Source organism: Hyaena hyaena, unplaced genomic scaffold, assembly GCF_003009895.1.
Source record: "Hyaena hyaena isolate Hyena2069 unplaced genomic scaffold, ASM300989v1 scaffold_821, whole genome shotgun sequence".
Classification (NCBI taxonomy): domain Eukaryota; kingdom Metazoa; phylum Chordata; class Mammalia; order Carnivora; family Hyaenidae; genus Hyaena; species Hyaena hyaena.
The window spans coordinates 431,900-454,275 of record NW_024081452.1 but is presented as its reverse complement, the minus strand read 5'-3'; the positions used below and the strand labels follow the sequence as shown (position 1 = coordinate 454,275).

The 22,376-nt window shown below is 36.8% G+C and overlaps 1 protein-coding gene across 2 annotated transcripts in view; it reads right to left on the bottom strand.

Moving 5' to 3' along the window:
• Window positions 1–14,150: 14,150 nt before the first annotated feature.
• Window positions 14,151–22,376, bottom strand: part of ZNF292 (zinc finger protein 292) — a 96,740-nt gene continuing 88,514 nt past the window's right edge. For both annotated transcript variants that reach the window (XM_039219425.1, XM_039219426.1), the window contains one exon: window positions 14,151–22,256. In XM_039219425.1, the coding sequence (XP_039075356.1) occupies window positions 15,102–22,256 (7,155 nt within the window). In that variant the 3' untranslated portion in view covers window positions 14,151–15,101. The remainder of the gene's footprint in view (window positions 22,257–22,376) is intronic.

Sequence of the window (22,376 nt, the reverse complement as noted above, 5' to 3'; positions counted from 1 at the left end):
GGCATTTAAAGGCAAAAATGTTAGCATTCCTTTGAATTTTATGACAAAATCTGAAGGGACATGTTCTGGGAGAAACTTACCAGAAGTTCTTTCCTTAACATAGAGTTTTTTCTCACAGAGCAAATCTTTTCCAGCTTCAAAAGACAATGGGTTTGTGGGGAGTTCTGAGACTTTTCCACACACTTACCCTGTTTCCACTGTGTCATAGTCTAAGAAACAACTTTCCTATTCTAAGATGATAAATATTGTCTTTTAAAATGCTGTAATGTGTCCATATATTCTGCTTGAAAACAAAGTAAAATGAGTTCTGGATGTTTCCCAAATAGGTCAACATTTCCACCTACTTAAACTTGATCTGCTCCTTCCCTAAATAAGGAGATTTAGTTTTCTATTAAAAAGGACAAGGAAAAATGTTGTTCAGAGAAAAATAGTATATGGAACTTCGGTTACTTTTTTTTTTTGTCTTGAAAATTCTCGGACATTAATGCTTTCTGTCAGAGGTGGACAGATGGCTGTGGTATAGAACTGTCTGCACAGAATAATGGGAAGCTGAAGAAGTAGACTCCAGTTTTCTATCCTTTAAAAAGCTCACTGTGGGACTTGCACAGTGGATTGGGTCCAGAGAGGACAAATATTAAGCAATCCCATTTTCACTTTCTTGCTATAAAGATGTCATTTTTATAATGACTAAATTGATGATCATGAATCTCCTGTAACTGTATTAGTCATTAGGTTAACCAAGTGCTTTCATTTAAAAAGCAGTTATTTCAAAAGAGAGTCAGTGCAGTAACTTGAGATTTGATTTTTTATAGAAGATTAGCAAATATGATAAACCAATCTTCTGGAGAAAATGGCTTCTAATCACATTTGATGATGACATTAAAAACTTACTGTGGCTAAGGTGAAAGATTGTCTTATTCATCTTTTCATATCCTGTATCCCCACAGCTTAAGTCCCTGGTATTAGGAGCTCACAGTTTCTTGGAAAAATATGTGTTCCTCTGGCTTCTTCTTTTGTCTACCCAACATTTACTTTTTTACCTAAAGAATTCGGACTTTGTTGGAGGTGGCAAGTCCCCAGCTAAAACATTACATTTCCAGGTCTCCTTTGCATGCAAAGGTAGCAGTGTGAAATCTTGTCAAGACAGGATTTTTTTGACTGATGCTTTGGGGAAAGTTAAAAAGTGGGGCTGTCCTAGCTTGCATGCATCTTTTGCTTCTTAACCCCTTTCTGCCTGGGACATTGTAGCTACAGCTGCAGTAAACATCTTTCTACCATAAGGTGACTTTCAAGATGGAAGTATGACCTTAGAGATGAAGGGGCAGAAAGACAGCTCTTGGAACACTGATGCTGTCCATCAGGGAATTGCTGTATCAGCTCAGACTTCCTATCTCCATGCTTTTGTTTTTGGTGTTTATATGTGAGAGAGAACTCCTACCTGATGTAAGCTATTGCCTTGTTGGACTTTTTTACTTATAGCCAAAATTAGCTCCTGACTACTTTCATGTGAGTAATTGGGATGAGAGCACAGAAGGTGTGCTTATATCTACTGAAGACAAAAGAGATGACCTGGATATTGAATGGCAGACATAAAACATGATTAAAAATCTCAGAATTGTTTTCAGAACAAGTCAGTTGAAATGGAACAAGCATCAAGTCGGCATCAAGACTTAAAATTTTAATATGAGACAAAGATTGTTTGTTCATGACATAAAGTCCTTGGAGTGTAAGCTTACACCTTAGAAACCAGCAAAATGTAGTATGAGACTATTGAAAAAAAGTTAATCTTGTGTTAGAAATTTGTGTCCAGACTATAGGGAATGATTTTCCCAATGCTTGAAAGAGAATTAGCTTATTATATGTCCCAATGTTTCAGAACCAGGACAAATTGGTAAACATCAAAGAGATGAAGATTTTTACCTAAGATAGAAGTATTCTATTAATTTGAACTGCCTCCAAATGAAACGATTATTCAATAAAGTAGTGAGATCTTTTAACACTGAAAGAGATGATCAAGAATATTCCTTAATTGTATGGTAGGTATAATAGTTAGATGACCTCCAAATTTCCTTTTATCTCTCCAGGATTCTATGGTTCTCATACTTAGAACATATACTGAGTAATGTTAAATGAGATTTTGTATTGGTTATCTCACTATATAAACTTGATACCACAGAAAAATCTGATTAAGAATCACCTTTAAAATACAAATTTCATGGACAATAAGACAACTCATTAAACAATTTAGGCAGTTCCATAGAATAAGATTTATTTTCTTTACAATCATGGCATTGTAGTGACATGTAAAGTACTTAATATTTTCTATAATTTCATTCTTTTCTCCATCTTGAAAAATCTAATTTCATTTCAAGGCTTGGATGAAATGGATCAAATATTTCTATCAGAGAGCATTTTTGAAAGTGTAAAGTGGGGATAAATAATACCTATGTCATAGGTTGTTGACCAGATTAAATGAGATGATCCATGCAAAGCATTGGTACATGGAGGGTTTTTTTTTTAATGTTAGATATTGTAATTAACATTACATAGCTTTATTATTATCACTTATTCCTATATAATTTGCTTGTGCATTTGTATTCCTCTCTAAAGTATGAACACACTGAATGCAGGCAAGAGCCATGTCCTTCACCATTACACCCTCAAGATTTAAGCCACAGTAGTTGCTCGGCAACAATTAAAGTATCCATGAATCTTACAGCCTAACCATGTTGTGTGGACTAAAAAAAATCATGGTATTTTGGAATGGAAGAAATCTTTAAAATGCTTATACGAAGACTACAACTCAGAATGAGAAAGTGACTTGTCTAACATTACATGAAGTGATGGAGTAAGAATTCAAGGTCGTTGTTGTTTTTAATGTTTACTTTTGAGACAGACAGAGTGCATGCAAGCGAGCGGGGGAGGGGCAGAGACAGAGGGAGACAGAGGATCCAAAGCAGGCTCTGCGCTGACATTAGAGAGCCCAATGCAGGGCTCAAACTCACTAACTGTGAGATCATGACCTGAGCTTAACCCACTGAGCCATCTAGATGTCCTAAGAATTCAGGGTTTTTTTTTTTTTTGTTTTTTTTTAACTCCAAATCTAGTCTTCTAGAAGTTTTCTGTACAAAATTGTTCTGAATTCCCAGGTTTTGGCACCAAAAACAAAAACAATACAGATCTCTGGAATACTGGTATCCCATATAATAACCAACTGCATTATGCTCAGTTGGTTTTTGTTGTTTTTACCTTATTGGTCAACTAAATTCTGATTTGGTTGGGAGTGACAATGTGCCCAGCTAAAAAAATGTACATTTCCAAGTCTCCTTTGCATGTAGAGGTAGCAGCACAACTACCTTCTTGTCAAAACAAGATTTTCTGGTGCTTTTGGGCAATTAAAAAATTTGTATAATACATGCAATGTTACTCTAGCCTGTTTCCATTATAAATGGTGGTCTATTAAAAAGTACACATCATAGTCATTTCCCAATTTTTAGATTTCAGTAACTGTTCAGTTTATCATGAAAATGCAAAAAATATAAATCAGCCTATGTGCTAGCCTCTAACACACAAATAAAAAAATGGAAAAGTAATTTCTGGTTCAATTTCTAGACCTTACCTCTATACCACGTCTCCTACGTTAGCTTGCCATCTTGTGGCCTTTTACTCCTGTGCAACTCAGTATCAGACCACCATACACTCACACATCTACTTTTTAACTTGTTTTATATGCAGCAGGTAAGTCAGGTGCACTTTCATTTTCACTCCCAGACCAACTTCATTCCAGCAAAAGCTGACAAACCTGTAGTCAGAAAGACAAACTGCTGGCAGGCAGCTACAAGCGAAGTGAATCACCTCATCAAAAAAATATGCTCTGAGAGACAAGTAGTTAAAAAAAATCTGAATATTTATTGAATAGAACATGCATACGTTTGCTGAAAAGTGTACGTAACTTTTTTGGTGATGTCAGTATGAACATGATCTCTGATAAATATGTAAAAGCAAGGTAAATGTCGATTTTACCAAATCAAAATGGTGACATGGTCTTTCTTTCCACTCTAACAGAACTATACAATCTACAAAAATGTTTGCTTTCTCTGTTGAGGATATACATGTGTGTGTGTGTGTGTGCGCGCGCGCATGTGCGTGCACATATATTCCATAGTGACTATGATTTAAATTCTCCTTCAAGCTGTATTCCAGGTTTAATCTCAACACATGGGTCTCTCAGAAGTCAGGTGGGGACATATGAATAAAAACTGTGACAGTTATCTCCAATACGAGCTACTTCCTTTCTATGGTTGTGATTAAATGAGTTGACATATACTGAACTCAGAGGTCTGACACATGATTATTTATTAAACATGGCCTATTGCCCTTACAAGATAAAGCCAGACTTCAGTCTTTGGCTTCCCAAGCCTCCCTCTCCGCTCCACAGTTAACTGTTGTTCCTGACTACCCCATTCAACAACGTACCAAAGACCTGAAGATTCTGCTGGATGGAGCATGTCTGCCCTTTGCTTCAGTGTTGTGTTTCTGAGAAAAGCTGCCTACACAGATGTTATAGCTTGGTCAGTGAAAAGAAAATTGTATCCTGGCATAGGACTGGGCTTCTGCCTCGAGTTTTAAAATAAAAACTCAGATTTTCTCTCATTGTCAGGAACACTGACTTAGAAAGAGCAATTAACACAGCTAAAATCTGAATGATTACACATAACCCACCACATTTTGTGGTGGAAAGGTTCATACCATTCTGGATGTTTCTGGTCTTTTCTGGATGTTCATGTAGAACATTCTGGATGTTTCTGGTCTTTTCACTTCTGGCAGATCAGCTGCTGCCTTTCATACTTCTAGCTCATCAACTTTAGTTGGGGAGTTGGTGAGTATCAAAATTTTACTGGAATCAACCAGAATTGCTTCAAATTTTTCATTTTATACTGGTAACATGTAGACTACATTAAAAAACTTATTTTTAAAGTGTAAGACATCAACATATGCCATGACATGTGACAGAACTTATAATTTTGCCTTATTTACTCATAAGTATATTGCACTGCCTTCCACATATGCAGTGATAATTTTCACTATATAATCCCGACATTCTCCACATTAATCCTTCTGCTTTGAAATGGCAATACTTGCAGCCAGCAGGACACTAGAGAAGGCATTCTAAGAGGATTCTAAGCAAACCTTTTTCATAGGTTGGTTACATTTCCCAATATGTCACTGTCCTCATCTATATATACATTGGGACCGCCACTTTTTCTATTCCTCTCATGGGGCAGGGCTCATGTGAGAATTCCATTTTAAACTGCCTAAGCAAGATTTAGACCTCCACCCAACTGCCATTATGGGATGAGAAAATTCCAGGGGCATATACACTGGAGAAAAACTGTAATGCTCTAGTTTAAGAAGCGAGAAGTAGGTTTAGTAAATAAGGATTGTTTTGAAATTTTCAAATAAGTAAATATAATGAGTTTACTAGCTATGTTTTAGGGTTGATATAGACAATTGGCAAAATAACTTGCTTGAATACTTGGACTGTATTGATTGCAAAACTGTTTTTGCAAATATGTAAGAGATTTTCTGTATATCCCATCTCCCTTCCCATCTGTAAGTGTTTAGGTGTTGGTTAACATCTTGAAGCCTCCACATAAAAGGCGTTACTCTGGCTTGGCAAGGGGGGGGGGCATTCTCATTGTAGGAGTAACTCTTGGGTACCTGTTTCCAGTAAGAATTTCCTGGTGTGATCTGCTCCTTAACAGTTTGAAACCTACCCATTGTCCTCAAAAGCCCAGTGACTTAACCACTTCACTGCTATAGAGGGCCTGTAGCACATAAGGGCTATCATTATCACCCTGATGCCCCATTCCTCTTCTCCAACCTACACTGGGTGATGGGAGTATTTAGATCTAGGGATGGTAGTACAAACGGCTGTTTAAGTGCAGCTTGCATAGTGAACATTCTTTTGCCATGTCCATAGTTATTTTAGGGAACATAAGAACCTAGAAGCTGAGATGGCAGCAAACAAAACCTCTGACTACTAGTTTCGATTATAGGGCTCTCAGTACACATGGACTATAAAGTGAAAAGAGAGCTGGTCAGAAATCATTCAACCCCTCTACAACGGCTTTCTTTTCTCTTTGCTTCTTTGGTTTAAGAGTACACAGCTGCAATGAAGATCTCTAGTAATGAGCCCTTTGCTCTTCCATGCTCCCTACCTTCATCAACACAGCTACGTCCTTCATGGCTCCAGATTTGATTCCAGAAGTACATCCTTTTTCCCCCTTTGGAATCAATACTAACTGTAAACAAGATGTATGTGTGTGTATATACATACATATATATATACACACGTGTGTGTGTATAAAATAAATGTTGGTTTTAAAAAGAATATCATTTATGAATTATCTCCTAATTGCCTGGGAGAGAATTCTCTTCAGCTACCACAATTTTTACAGCATCATTCCAAACAGTGAGCAACCTGCTACCTCATTTGGCTGCCTATGTTTTCCAAACAAAGACATGTATAAGCTCTGAAGTCAGTGTGTATGGTTTCAGCACTCAGCTCTGCCACACACTGTGTAACCCTTAGTCAAGACACTTAAGACTTTCCAAATATTAACTATTAGCAGATCTTATACATGGGCCCCGAGGCTTGGGAAAGCTAGAAACAGAGGATTCTTGTTAGACTGTAGCCTTGGTCTTGAAGAAGTATTCAAAGCTTCTCTCCTCTTGATCACTAAAGATGCCCTTCCTCTACTACCTCCAATACCATTCTTAGTATCTCTAGAACTGCTGCTCTTTGCTGCTTCACAAACTTCTATTCTGTGACTGACTGAATATGGATCTCCTAAGACATCTGGACCAAGAGGATACAAGAAGCTACTTCCCTAAACTCCTTACACGTACCACATAGCCTAGAAGCACTCTTCCTGACAAAACCTCTAAAGGACTTCAGCACTTGACCTCATCTCCTTACACCCAGTTCCTTCTAAGGGCATGTTCTGTGCACAGTCCACTAAATTTAGACCAAATTCTTTAAATTTCTCAATTCCAACAACGTCCATCTACATTCGAATTTGGCAATCTACTATGGCCATTTCTAGACACTGCAAGCTGCATTGCTCCTAAAGTCTTAAATTTCAATGTCCTGGTCCTTCATACTTAATTCTTGGCTTTATTCCCACTATACTCTCTCTTTGGTGCAATAAAGACCTCCAGTCCCTTGACCACTCTTTCTTCAGTTCTTTTGGCTTTGTTTTCTACCCCAATCAGGATCAGGACTATTGATGTATTACTTCTGCCAGGACTATCCAACCTCTTACCTCTTCCTCCATTCAAGCCAAGGAACAGTATTGGAAATATTACATAATCATGCCAATGGTGCCACTACAAGATCATGCTCTACTAACTCAGCTATGCCCTGAATGCTGATCAGTAATCCTTATAATCCTGCTGCTTAGCTCCTTCTCGCATTCTTCATCTCAAACCGTCACCATTTAACCTTGGTTTCCTACTTTTCCAAGGACTGCTATTCTGCACATTTGTTTCCTTTCTTCATGACAAAGAGCTCAACATTTCTACTTAGTAGTGGTCTAAGAGATGTCCTTTCTATTTGTAAAGCTAATATTTTGAACCTGTATTCTTGGGACCAGGCTCTGTCTTCTACTCAAACTTCTACCTCTTTAATGGGTACCTCCCCAGAATCCACAAATACTCAAGACTCATCCTAAAATCCTGCAAATAAGGGACACTGACCAATTTCTATTTCTTTCAAGCAAGATACTTAATTCATTGCCTTCACTTCCTTCGCTCATTCACCATTCGACTGAATATAACTAGACAAACATTCATTACCTAGCATCCACTAAAACTTCAAGATCAATGACCACCCAAGGTTAATGCCAGTATCCTTTTTATTCATAACAATCACCCAGTGGCACATGGCAGGACCAGCCACTCCTCCAGCTTCCATAATGCCCCAGACACTTACCTCTATTTCTGTTCCTCACCTAACCTAAACCTTCCTTCCCAAGTCATCTTTGCTGGTTTCTTTTCTTCTGCCCAGTAAGTGTTGGTGTTCCTCAGGGCTCTCTCCTTGGTGATGTATCTTTTCCTACATGTTTGCTGTTTCTTTCAAATTCCAGCAAAATGCAGTAAGTGCTCACTCTATCTCAGATTCTGAGCAAAATGTTCATGAGACAGAAGCCAAGATACTTATCCTCAAAGGATTAAAGCCCACAACTATAGTTTCAGACTCTTACAGTTGATCACCATTCCTCTCTGCCTTAATGACCTATAAGAACCTCAAATTCAGTTTTAACCTTTCTTTCAACCCTATTCCTTCTATCTTATCTTGGAAATATCACGAGTCACAATTACTCAGGCGGAAAACTTCCGAATTTTACAACACATACTATTTTTCACATCTTAACCCCTCTCTACCAAATCCTTCTCATTGGAACCTGAATATCCTCAATTTGCCTATAATTTGAAAAACTGGTTGGACTCCATGGCACCCTTCAGCTACCATTGTATCATTTCCTCTCTTTCACAACCACACTTTCCAAAAATAGGTGTTTTCACTTGCTCTCTACATTCCTCAAACTGCCTTCCACTCTAAGCAATTGCAAAGGTCACTACTTTCTTGCCACTAAATCCAAAGAATATTTTTACAATCCCCTTATCTCAGCAGAATGTGACACAACTTCACACACCTTAGTTCCATCCTACTTGTCTCATGATTTTTCCTATTTCTCTTTTAAACTACTTGGAAATACTGAGTTTCTCAGAGTTAAGCCTTGGGCCTTTTTCTATACATTCTTCCCCTAAGGAATCATCAATTCACAAAACAGCTTTTATCCTCACCTACCTAAATAGATGTCTTCAACCATTTATTGAAACCAAAAGCCTGAAATTTTTCTCAACTTCTATCCTCTTCCTCTTTTCCCATAACTCATGATCAAGTCCTGTCAGGTATTCTAGACCTCTCATCTGTCCACTTTACTCCTTCAACCATCGTCACTCTTCAAGACCGTATTCTCTCTTCCTGGACAATTTGAACAGCCTCCTTAACTATTCTCCTTGAATATTCCACTGGAATACTTCGTAACCAGAATTAACTTTTAAAACCAGCCTGGAATTTCCTCCAACTTTCCTCCCCTTATCTCTTTCTTTAGAAAAGTCTTTATTAACTGCTTTCCCTCATCACAGACTATATAGTACCGAATTCTCACTATATTGTAAATTCTTATAATGCCCTTAGCACTAGTAATTATAGTAATTGTATAGACTCTGACCTCCAGGAGAGCCAGAATCAAGTTCTCTTCATCTCCCATTTAAGCATTCGAGACATTTTTACTACCATTAAGTATGTACTATGTTAAAGGTACAAGATTAGATCCTTGGCTAGAGTTAAAAGTGATACCAACTTGATAAATGCTATCAAGGAAAGTGAATGTTATGATGGAGTAGTCAATAATGGAGCCAGAGGACTAAGGCTTGAAGAATGAGTAAGTTAGTACACAGTAAAATACAGCATCGCAAGCAGAAGGAACAGCTAGTCAGAGGGCCTTGAGATGTGAGAGCCTGGTTGGTCCAAGGAACTCAAAAGTAACCCTTGTGGCTAGAAGACAATGAGCAAAAGGAAAGCAACAAGATGTACTTAGAAAGATAAGCAGGCATCATAGTAAGACAAACCTCTTTTTTTAAATTCAAAGGGCAGTGTGAAAAAAAAGAATGTCCCTTCTCCACCCACTCACCCCCCAGACTCACTAAAATTACTTAAAAATTTTTAACCTGTTTGGTGGGGAATATTCTGCAAGAAAGCTCATATTATTATTATTAGGGTCTAGGGAAGAAATGAAGGTGATCTGGATGAGAAGTGGAAGGGTTCCTTTTTGCTTGAGGTAAAAATGACTATAATTGTGACCATAGGGAAAGGGTATGTATTGGTTACCATAACAGTAACCAAGCTTGAGAAACCTAGGTAGTCATTTCACTTATCCAGATAAGGAATACTGGGAGAGGAATAGATTGAAGAGGAGGTGGGGAAAGAAACAATGATTTGGAGGTAACAGGTTTAACTATGAGGTAGACAGTTGAAAACACAAGCCTGGAACTATGAAGTTTGTCTTAGAGGTATAAATGTGGGTGTGACAGGTACATTCATACTGAACTCGAGAATGGACTAAAGAGAGTGGACACACATACACAGCCAAGTTTAGACATTGAGAGGAATTAGGGTTGGAGTCAGTGATGCCAGAAAAGGTAAGGAGAAAACCAAGAATGAGTATTTCCAAGAGTACATCATCAACACTGCTGAGACAGTGGATGAGAGCAGAAAAGAACAGGGCAGCATAAAGAATGCTGATCCCGATGAGAGCAATTTCAGAGCAGTTGTGGAGATACATAAAGTGGTAGTAAATGGGAAAGGTCTGAACAGACAACTCAGATTAGATATGATGGGAACCAAATAAAATGGGTTATAGTTAGATGAAATCAAGTGACCACCTTCCCAACCCTTTCTTATAAGAATAGTAGCTATGAGGGTACAAGTGTAACTTGTTGAAAATGATCTAGTAAGATAAAGTCTGATGAAAACAGAGTACTTAACTGAAAGTTTTTGGCTGAGGAAGGATGGATTTTTGGTAAGAGCGCAGATACAAATTGGGTTTACAAATTTGGTGGTGCAAAGTGGAGACAGTTCCTATCAATTTTCTTGTATATATATATATATATTTTTTTTTTTTGCCAAAATATGATTAAAAGGTCACAGATGAGGGGAAAAGGAAAATTGGGGGAGGGGAGCGTATAAATAAGTTTGTGGAAGCAAATTATTACAATAAAATTACATAAAAATCGCCAGTTTTGAGCCTTTGAGATTATAAACTTGCTGTTGTAGTAATTTCTCCCCATTCAACCGCTCAATAGTAGACAGGTTTTTCAAATTGTTCCAAACCATGACCCAGAGAGGGGCATGGTCTGAGGATATGTGCAAAGGAATTCATGTAACAACGGGATCTAGTCTGTAAGCAGCTGAGGACAAGTTGAGCTGATGAATAGTGAGCAGGTGGTAGGACTAAATGATTAATTGTAATGAGGTAGAAGTATTTTTTAGTGGAGATATCTCGAGCAGGTGAGCTAGAAGTTTGTGACTGGACAAAGAGAATCTGAATTTCATTAAGGAAGTCATACATGTTTTGATTACGTCAAGGTATAGGGCTCCCTCTTATGGGGAGATCACTGAAATGAAGCACCTCTAATAAGCAAAATCACTGAGAAATAAAGCAGATACTATCATTTTGTTTATTAAGAGGTAGTGTTGGGAGGCACAGATAATAATATAAAAATTAAAAACAGTAGGAACCCTGGGTGGCTCAGTCAGTTAAGGGTCTGACTCTTGATCTCAGTTCAGGTCTTGATCTCAGTGTCATGAGTTCAAGCCCTGCACTGGGCTCCAAGCTGAGTGGAGCATACTTAAAATTAAAAAAAAAAAAAAGTTAATAAAAAGTTATAAAAAGACATGTGAAATCTATCAATCAATTGGAATGGATAAATTGGCCAATTAGAAAAAAAATTACCATCTGTAAACAGCTGATACAGCTGTTCTGGTGTACACAACGGCTGATTATCAGCCCCAGTTTAATAAAATGCCATTTTAGAGGAGTGTTTCCTAACATGTGTTCCTTAGAACACTAAGTCAGTAGGATAGATATAAGTATTAGTATTTAAAATGAAAAATATTTTCATTGCCAGTATGAAAAACTCCCACTTTAACAGTTAACATTTTCTGTACAGAGCTTTGTCTTTAATATACTAATGTTCACTGGATTAAGAGAGAGCTATAACATGCAGTTTAGAAAACTTTGATCACAGACCTCACCTTCCAACTTGTGGATATCTCACTACAATAAACATTTTGAAAACAGTTGTCTTACTGCTCTACTCTTTCTCAAATGTTACCATTCTTTCTTCTGGACCCCACCACTTTTTTTTTTTTTTTTTGGCCTCAAGTCTCTCTGCTTTTAGTCTCTAACTTTTCCCATCTACCCTATATACAAACTGTTCAACTGACCAAACTGTTCAACTTAAACACACTCAGTAACCACCCAATAAATCAAAACTGAAAACTATATGGCATACAAGAACTTTCATGATCTGGCCCGTTTGCCTCTTCAGCTTCTCTAACCCTGTATTTTTCCACATAAACCCCTTGTAATGCTGCAAATGCAATATGTTGCTTCTCATATCTCCATATGTAGAATTCCCATTTCCCCTATGACCATCCAAAGACTATTCATTCATTCCTCTCTCAAGACTCATCTTTTCTACACTTTCATAAATACCCTCCCCCAAAATAGAGCATTCCCTCTTTGATATCTCTAGCTGTAGTATTTATGTAGTCTTAACAGCTATAGCAAACTGTGTTTGCTTACCTGATGATCAAAAAATTGCCTTGCTAAAACTCAATCGCTGTCTAGCCCTTTCAAATAATTTAGCTATGCTGAATTTAACACTGCTTGAAAATTTCCCAATGGTTACCATTTCACTTAACACGATGTATTTTGAATATGTTCTGTTCTGTAAGATTCAAATTCTTTGGATTTAAAACAGGGAAAAAATCCATTTTTCAATGATAAAAGCTTAGGTAAACTGAATCTACAGGAATAAAATATCCCAATAGACTAAGGAAAAGCATACCATGATAAATATATGCTTTGTGATTCCTTTTTCATACTTAAGCATTACATTCCATATCAAATTTTACCAACATGCTGTTCTATAAATTCATATTTTATACCATAATTTGAGTTTTCTGTTCCATGCTAAAAAGCCCACTCTTCCATAATTACTTTTAGCATATAGTACCTGGAATATAAAAAAAAAAAAAATTAACTCAAATGTTGGCAAACTTTCTCCTGATTATGTAGAAGAACAATTACAGAAATGTCTAGGGGCCAATTTTCTTAAGCTAATGAGCAAAAGAAAAGCCCCAATCCACTGGTATTTTCACCTAACTGTGGCTCATCACTACATTTATCAGAAATAAATCTACTTGCTACTGCACTATTTAGGGCAGTTTGCCAAAGGCCTATCTTTAAGAGCTAGGTCAACTTCCAAGAAAACTCTACGGAAACATTCAGTTGTTAACAAAAATTTAATTTTAAAATTATTCAGAGTTAAGTTATTGTTAATTTAGAAAAAAAACATGTATTAATCACCCATAAGAACAACTTTTATTTTAATAAATAACAGTGGGCTTGCCAAAGGGAAGGGATTTTAATGTGTCAAGTTTTATGCATATTGGTAATAAACCTTAAGGAGGTGAAACCAACTATTCAATATAACCCATTAGGCCCTAAAAATAAAACTACAATACTTCAATAAAACTTAAAAAAATATTTTCCAAAAGAAAATAATTCACTCCTTGACCATGCTTATTTATTCAGAGTACCAGCAATTTCAGTTAAGTGCTTCATTTGTCCTGCAAATCTGATGTTGCACAGGGAATATACACATTTTCATATTATCACAACATCGGCAATATCTCAGGCTAATAATATTGTGAATGCAACTGGCTTATAACAAACACAAAGTCAAAAATCAATGCTACTATATATGGCAAACAGAAACAAAAGTAAATCTGAGAAGATGTTTTCTTTTGTTTCTAGTACTGATGTTAGTTGGACTTCAAACGAAGGTCCTAAACGCTCCTGAAATAACCTCTATCTCGGGCCATGAATCCACAGTATAAATATGGTGAATAGAACTAACCTATAGGAGCTAACTATATGCTGAATAACCAAAATAATCAATTATGACAACTAATACTGCTCTGGAAGACCAATCTAATGAAAAAAGTATCATTAGATATGGTGGGAAAATACAAATCTGTACAATCTAACATCTATAAACAGTAAAATCAAAACATCCAACTTCCTTATAGAAAGTGTTTCATCTATGTAATTATAAATGTTAAGAACTCTTGCATTTTATAAACACAAGATGGGCTCACTTTGATGATACCAATTTTAAGATTTATAAAAATGTTTAAAAAAATCTTTCCACAAAAGTTTATACAGTTTAAAGCTATACACCAATCTATAAATCTCAGAAAATGGAAAAAAAAACTTTATAAGATCACATGTATAAAACAAGAAATGAAATGTGATTTTATTTAAGGCAATACTGGGCTACTTCACAAATCACCACCTCAAATATTTACACTGCTCCACACTACTAGTTTCTATCACATTCACAAAGAATTTTTTTTAATACCAAATGTTTAAAATCTTTGACGTAGTAAATTCTTTATTCACATTTCCATTATATTTCATGGAATCATAATAACTATATCCAATTAGAAGCATTGAAAAAAAACTGTAGCTATAGGAAACTGCTAAAGAACCTGCTATAATTTCACATGAATACCATCCCCAAAATCCTAGAGGATAAATTTACAAAGCAGAGCAAGGTGTTGATATAATGTGCCTACTTTGTGAAAAGTAATTTTGAGATCATCTTGTAAATAAATGTTTTATGTAAAAATCAATGAACTATGGCAGAGTTTCTACTTTTAGCTCAAAAATTTCTTAATTTAAAATGAACAGTTTTAAAAACTTGATCACTTAGTTAAAAATTAAAATTCCAAATATAAATGTGTCATTTAATAGTTTAGACTTACACACTGCTGGTGGCAGCAAATGATTTACAATAATAAATATATACAAAAAAGATATCTACAAACAAAGAGTACTGTTCTACATGAGCAGTGACCTGGTGAAACATATCAATCACACAGATAATTCAGTTTAGTTCATGGAAAGGGCAACTGACTGATAGAAATCTGAGGTGTAGCTCAACTATTTACAATAACTGAAGTATTGATTCTGTTCCTCAAGTCCCATAGGGATAAAAAAAAAAAAGTTTTACATGACAAATGTCATGTTTTTTTTTTTTTCCATTTTTCCTTTTTTTGGCCAGGTTAATTCATGTCAACAACAAAAATTAATGAAAAAGTTTCACAATTCTAACATGCATGATGGCTTCCTATTTGAAATAAAACCATAAATGATGTATTTATAGTACATTAGTTATCAGTACTGCCCTCTCCCTGTTGCTTTACCCAAACTAATTTCTTTCATAACAGACACATCTGGATCATTTGAATGTACTTCAAGTTTTTTCAGACTGACGGTAGGTTTCATTTCCTGAAGCTGTTTTAACACAAGTTCAGTGCAATCTTTAAGAGTCTTGTCTAAAACAATTTTTACATTATCACTGCACTGAAGCTGTGATGGATTGGCAAACTGTACAAAGGTTTCACTTTCTTTACAAGAACATACATGATTTCCACTAGTCACAGCAGTCTTGTCAATATTTTTTCTTGAATTTGAATGGGATCCTTTCTTATTTCCACTATTTGGATGGTCTTTGTCAGAATTTTTCTTCTGCTTCACTGCAGACTCTTCAAGAAACTTCAGAAATGATACTTCAAATCCCATTGGTTTAAACGAGCTCCAGTCAAAAGATGCAGGATGCTCCTCCGTAGTTTGAATTGCAACAGCAGTTTCTTCTTCTTTGTGAGTGCTACTTAACTCAACTGCTGATGTTGGTTCAGCTTTTTCAACTTTCCTCTTTTTATTTTGGGAGACATTTTTTTCCTTATTAACTCTCTTCAAATTACTTGTTTTTTGTTTTTCTGACTGGCAGGGGTTATTTTCCTGAAAATTATTACTTACATTTGAAGAGGTTTGAGCTTGGGTCTCCACACTTGCATTGTCTTCATTTATTAATTTTGTAATAAATAATTCTGTCAGCTCATCCATTTCGTCTTTTTCATTTTTTTCAATTTCCCTCTGTGGAACTGTAGCTGTTCTGGAGTTGTCACTGCTCTCTGATACACATGCGTCAGAATTTTTCACATCACTCTTATCAACCTCTTGATCAGAAGTTTCCTTTAATTGTGAGTTGCAACACCGCTTGAAGACAATGAGAAGATTACGGTGTTGTGACGTAAATGCCTTCGATAACTTATGGCATTTATAATGTCTAATTATATTGCTTTCACTTGTAACAACTGATGTACACCCCTTTATCATACATGGATACTGGGTTACAAATCTGCTTGTACACTCAGACAAGGCATCGTTCCTAGCCTTTATAGAATATACATGCTTTCCACGTTTCAGAGAATAAGGTTTATTTTCTTCAATCTGCACAATTTTCGCAGTCTTGTTTTCTAAATTATTTTTTTTCTTTCGTTTTGTCTTAGGCATTTTGATTCCTTCCTTTCCAGATTTGTGTTTTGTCCCCCGATGTTTAGACTTTGTCTTTTCTTGGTTTGCCTTGCTTGATATATTTTCCTGACCAGGTGTTAATCTTCTTGGTCGAATCAAATGAGCTTTATGTTTGTCATTATGCTTATTAAAAATGTGTCGGAGGAGATTTGACCGAGTTGCATATATACGGTCACAGCCTTCACAGTCACACTTGTATATACCATCTTCTTCAGTTTTATTTCCCCTTATCCCAATTCCATGATCTGCCTCAAGATGAACAACATAGTTCAAATATGTAGTAAACGAAGATTTACACTCTAACTGGTCACATGGAAACTTCCCAACATCCACAGAAGCAGTCATACTTTCAATTTCCTCAGGAGTCATTTCATGAAGTTTCATGTAGTGCTGGATGAGGCCAGTAATTGCTTGAAAGATTCGAGAACAGTCACTCACCTGACATCGAAATTCTTTCACAGTTTGTTTAGTTTCAATCTCTTCACTTTCTTTACCAGCTTCACTTTCCTCTTCAATTTCTGCAGAAAATGCAGGTAGATCTGATTTGTGTACAGCCTGGTAATGCAGAATTAAGTTCTGCTGTATAGTGAAAGCAGCAAAGCAACCTTGGTGAACACATCGATAAGGTCTGTAGGGACTGTATCTTGTTGGAAACTCAAGGGAGTGGGAAACTGGCTTCTTGCGTTTTTTCTCCTCCTTTTCTTTTTTATGTCTCCTAATTTTCCGCCCTTTGGTTTGTATGTTTGTGAGAGAATTTATATTACATTGTTCTGAAGTATCTGTAATCACTTGCAAAGAACTTTCTGTTTTTTCAGGACTTTTTTTTTCTACAAGTTGTTTTTCTGGGTTAACTGCTGTATTACTGAGGACATTTTCCTTCATTGCTCCCAATTCTAAAGCAGGCTGGAACTCCCTTTTATTTTCCTCTGTCATAGTTAGCTGTCTTTTTTGTTGTGAAATTCGTGGGGCTGACAAATTTTCACTCTGAGATTTTCTTCCATAAGGCCTTTTTATTTTTAACTTCACCATTTCTTCTGTTGTAAAATGATGGACCAATTGACAGTGTGCTCGGAGATTAGAATTTCTTGTAAATGTTTTTGTACAGGTAGGTACTACACATTTAAATGGAGCAAATTTCAACTGATTCTTCTTAATTTCAAGAATCATCTCTGGAGTGTACTGATGAATCTTACCATAGTGCTTGAATAAAGCATCCTTTGTCATAGCACTATAATTACAACCTTGGTTTTGACACACAAAGGGTTTATTAACTTTGTCACTGAACTGAATGTTACTTATCATTTCAGAAACTGGCTGAACAACTGTGACATTTGGGATTGGTTTAATGGGAGTGGGAGTCAGTGTCACTGATGTGTTTATTAGTACACACTGAGATGCTGGAGTGGACAGGTCATTTTCTAATTTTAATTTCTGTAAGCCTTCTAAAATTTCCTGTATTTGATCCTCCTTATGTAATACTTCAGACTGAGGAATGTTACTTTTCGTTGGCATGACACCTATGAAGGAGGAAAACTGCGAAGAATCAGATAACTTGCTATTCTGTACAGTGTTTACTGAGGGAAGCTGAATGTTATAATTTATTTGAGCACTCTGTGATGTTTCAGCAACACCCTGAGATCCACTTTTTACCTCAAGTATTTGAGAATTCATAGCACTTTTAATAATTTCAAGAGTCTTTTCAAAGTTTTGCATAACATTGTCTTCAGAAATCTGCAAATCAGAATTTATTGAAGTTGTGCATGAATTCAAAGCCATCATTTGGGAATCACCATTTTCAGTTTTTAATGTTAACGGAGCTAACACTGTATGGGACTCAAGACTAGTTTTAAAGTTTTCTTTCACATCAGTAATAAATAACTGATTGTCAACATTATTTAATTTCTGTGCTAGGTTTTCCACCAAACCCTGAGGCTCACAATTTGGAATTACATTCGAATGGAGGTTAGTAGTTGGTATCTCAATACTCTTTGCTATAAGTCCCATTGCTGTTAAGTCACTTGTTACCAAGTTCTGGGAAGCATTAGGTGCAATTAGGGGAGGGGCAACTTTCTTTCTTCTCTTTGAAGCACTGTTTCCCTTTTTATTTAAATGACTGGACCTTGTGTTCTGAGGACCACTTATAACTGAAACACGTGAACTGTTACTGGTAAAATTTTGTGATGGCCCACTAGAATTAGGGAATGAACTAGAACACAAACCATTTTCAACAGTCTTCAGTAGTAAGTCATTTGTTGGGAAAACAGGTAAACTGCTGCATTCCTCAATGGAGGATGTTTTGGAGTTTGGTGTCCTATTCTGGTTTGTCAGCAGGGAGCTTGGGTGGCATACAGTCTGCAACAGGGGTGGCACAGCTGGGTTTGGCATCACTGCTGCATTTACTTGTGCTGCATCTGAAACACAACCTGCTGGAACATGAGAAAGTATTTCAGCACCCTCAAACGTACTGGGAATGCCAGCAGTTTCCAAAGCTTGTTTAATAATTTCACTTCCTTCTTGACTAACACTGGTACTAAAGCTAGTCACACCAGTCCGGGAAAATGTATTTGGTAAAAATGTTGATGAGCGATTTTCAGCAGCAAGAAGTTGCAGGAATGACGGATCTTTAAAACATGCTTCTGGGTTGAAGGTAGACTGTTGCGGCTGCGGCAAATTTACTGCATTTGTGGAGAGAATCATGCTGGCAAGAAGAGAAGGCTGTCCATTATTCTGTAGAAGTTCTTGAGCAATTTCTGCTCCATCCAGTGGTTTACAATAAGATCGCTTAGACAAGTGCCCACCCAGAGATCTGGGATTAGTAAAAGCCCTATAACACCTGCTACAGATAAATTTCCCATCTCTGATAATTGCAGGCCATTTAGCCCTTTTGTTGTGCTTGGGTTTTCTTTCCTTCCCATTTGGGCCCCGCCCACGGTCTTTTTTAACTTTTTCAGGTGCAGACTGTTGGGCACTGGTGCTATTAAAGTCATTTGCAACATTGACTTGTGAAGGAAAAACTGCATTTTCACCATTGCCTCCCTTTAGAAAGGAGGAATTGGTGTTTCCTTCAATCTGTGAGGAAAAATGATTTGTATTATTTTCCAGTTGGGAAAAAACAGAATTAGCGCCACTATCTGCTGGTGAAGGGAAAAGAGACATTGAACTGCTTTCTGCAGGTAAAGGAAGGAAAGGATCTGAGCCACTGTCAATATTCAAAGGCAAAACTGTTTTGGTTAGATCTTCCATTTGTGCTGGCAAGGTAGGAGTAGATAAATTTTCCATTTGGGAACATATAATCCCACCACCTTGTTCATTTTTATCCTGAGAAGGTATATTTGGATTTATGACACTTTCCACTGACGGCAACAGTGGAGCTGACACACTTGCTAAATGAGCTGGAAAAATGGAAGGCGACATGTGCTGCAACTGATTTGAACAAGTAGGATTCCCGTTGGCTTTGGTCTGTGGTGTAAAAAATGCATTGTTAGAGCTGCTCACCTGTGATGGCAAAAAATAAACAAACTTGCCATTATTTGGTGTATTTAAGTTGTTTGATTTTTGACCTTTTTTACTTTTGCGCTGCATTTTAAATGCAGCATACTGGTCAGGGTGTGCTGTCTTCATGTGTTTCCCAATACTCTGTGAAGAATTATAGGTTCGAGTACATCCTTCAACCTGGCAACTGAATTTCTGACCTGGTGCTTTTGGAGGCACTGATGGAGTTCCTAAAGAACTACTTAGGTTGGGCTGTGATGGAACAAATGTGATACTTTCCAATGTCTTAAGAGGTAAATTATAAAGACTGGATGATGTTTTAACATTACCTCCACATTCAAACTTAGAAGCTGGTAAACTGTTTTGAAATCCTGCCTGGTTTTGCACAGAAAAGGTCATCAGGTTGTTCACTTGTCTTTCTAAGTTTTGTGGGGTAAGGTCACCTATTTTGAGGGTTTCTGAATTTACTAAAGAATTCTGAGTAATCTGGGCTTCATTAAAGCAATCCTGTTCTTTTCTTTCTTGAAAACCTGGACGACACAAATCATTACAAGTATCTTCAACCGGTGTGTGCAAGTTTGTGACCAATGATTCACCAGTGCCTTCCACAGTTGAGTTTTCTTGCTTTCCGAAGTTATCCTCAATCCCCTGATTGAGGGACACTTTAATGGACACAGCTACTTCACTGGCCTGAAGGAGAGGAGTAGTCACTGGGTTTTCCAAGCCATTTGTCAATGGTCCATCAGCTTGCCTGAGCTCTGATACAGAAATCTGGTCTTGTTTGGTCACAGCTGATTCTGTTTTGCTTTTATCCCAAGCATCACTTCTATCTGCTGGTAAGGTGTTTTCAATGTTATTTTCTGAAGGAAGCAGAGATCTCTCTTTTTCAATGCTCACTTCTGTGTTCTGATTCACTTTAGAAGGCTGAACACAATCTCCAGGTGAATTAAGATGGTCTTCCGGAGGCAGCACTTTTTCAGGAGTACTGTGATCATCCAGATGCTTTTCTAGTTCACTCTGAGAACGATACACTTTACCACAACCTGTGAACTTACAAGTGTAAGTATTATAATGCTGTGCTTCATGATCATATAGTAAGTAAGCTTCTGAAAAAATTCTGCCACATTTAGGAAACATACACTTTGCTCTAAAAACTTGATGTTCCTTTCGGTGTGTTAAGAGCTCTGCATAACTATTAAAACCAGCCTTACATTTCATCTGTATACAGATATATGGTTTACTGCCACAGTGCATTTGTAGGTGATCATTAAGATGAGTAACACTTACAAAATGCCGTCTACAGTACTGGCAAATAACTTTTTTGCTTTGCATTTCAAGAAAGCGCTTGGCATCTTCATTATCCTTATGCCCCTTTACATGAGCAATTAAATTTTTAAAGTACTTAAAGCCCTTTTTACAAAAAGTTACAGGGCAATTGAATTCATTAACGGGCACTGGTTTCTGGACTGGGATCACTTCTGGCTCATAAGATTTATCTTTGTCATCATTCTCATCATCTGAACCATCATTGTCATTAAATACTATGAAATCTGTTGAATACAGACTATTCTTTTTTATAGGCCGCTGCTCCTGCTTGGTCACAGCATTAGTCTTCTGATTCTCATTAGTAGTTGTGATTTTAGGTGGCCTCCCCAATCTTCTTAATGGTTTCATAGCTGCTAGTCTCTCTTTACTAGATTGTTTAACATGCAATGTGACATGAGGGACAAAAGTTTCTTTAGAATTGAAGTTCTTTGCACATATAGGACAACTGTAAATCCCATCTTTGTAATGTTTCTGAGCATGTCGTACTATTCTATGACCAAGGAATTCTTTGTCACACAGCACACAATACTGCATGTAGGCTTGCCAATTCCTAAACCTAGCAGATATAAATCCTCTCTCTCTTAATTGTTTTATCTCTCTCTTCTTCTGCTTTTCATCACAGAGGTCTTTGAGAAGGCCAGAATTAGCACCAACTCCACCAGAAAGTCCATTTACAGAAGTTTCTTTAATATCTTCCTGGTAGTCTACTACTTTCTCATAAACTTCACTGTCGTTTAGTTCATCTATTGAAGACACAATGGATGCTTCTTCCCCCATTAATGCAAGACATTGTCGTTTTAAGGTTTTCCAATCCCAGAATTCTGGATCAAAGGGCCACTGAGTTTTCAATACAAGTAAGAGCTCACAGCGTAGAGAATTTGGTATTGGAAGATTCTCTTCATCGTATTTCTGATCTGGCTGGTTATACAACATTTCCACAGCATAATATGCATCTACCGTAGGCTCAATAAGAAATTCACTCAGTTGACAAGCACGTTTAACTTCCAGATCATCAGGCAACAAGCACGAAATGGTCTTGCAAATAGATATTTTCACTTCAGTATTTTCTGTCGATTCCAAACGAAGGGCTTTTACACATAGTTCTATACAGGTGGCAAGTCCAGCCCCTTCAGTCTGTGAAAAAGCAAACAGGAAATGTTAATTTAATCTACACTTAACCAACACATACAAGTGAATTTAGTTATTTTTAAATTGAGGTTTGCTTTTCTCAAATTTTACAATAGCAACATATGA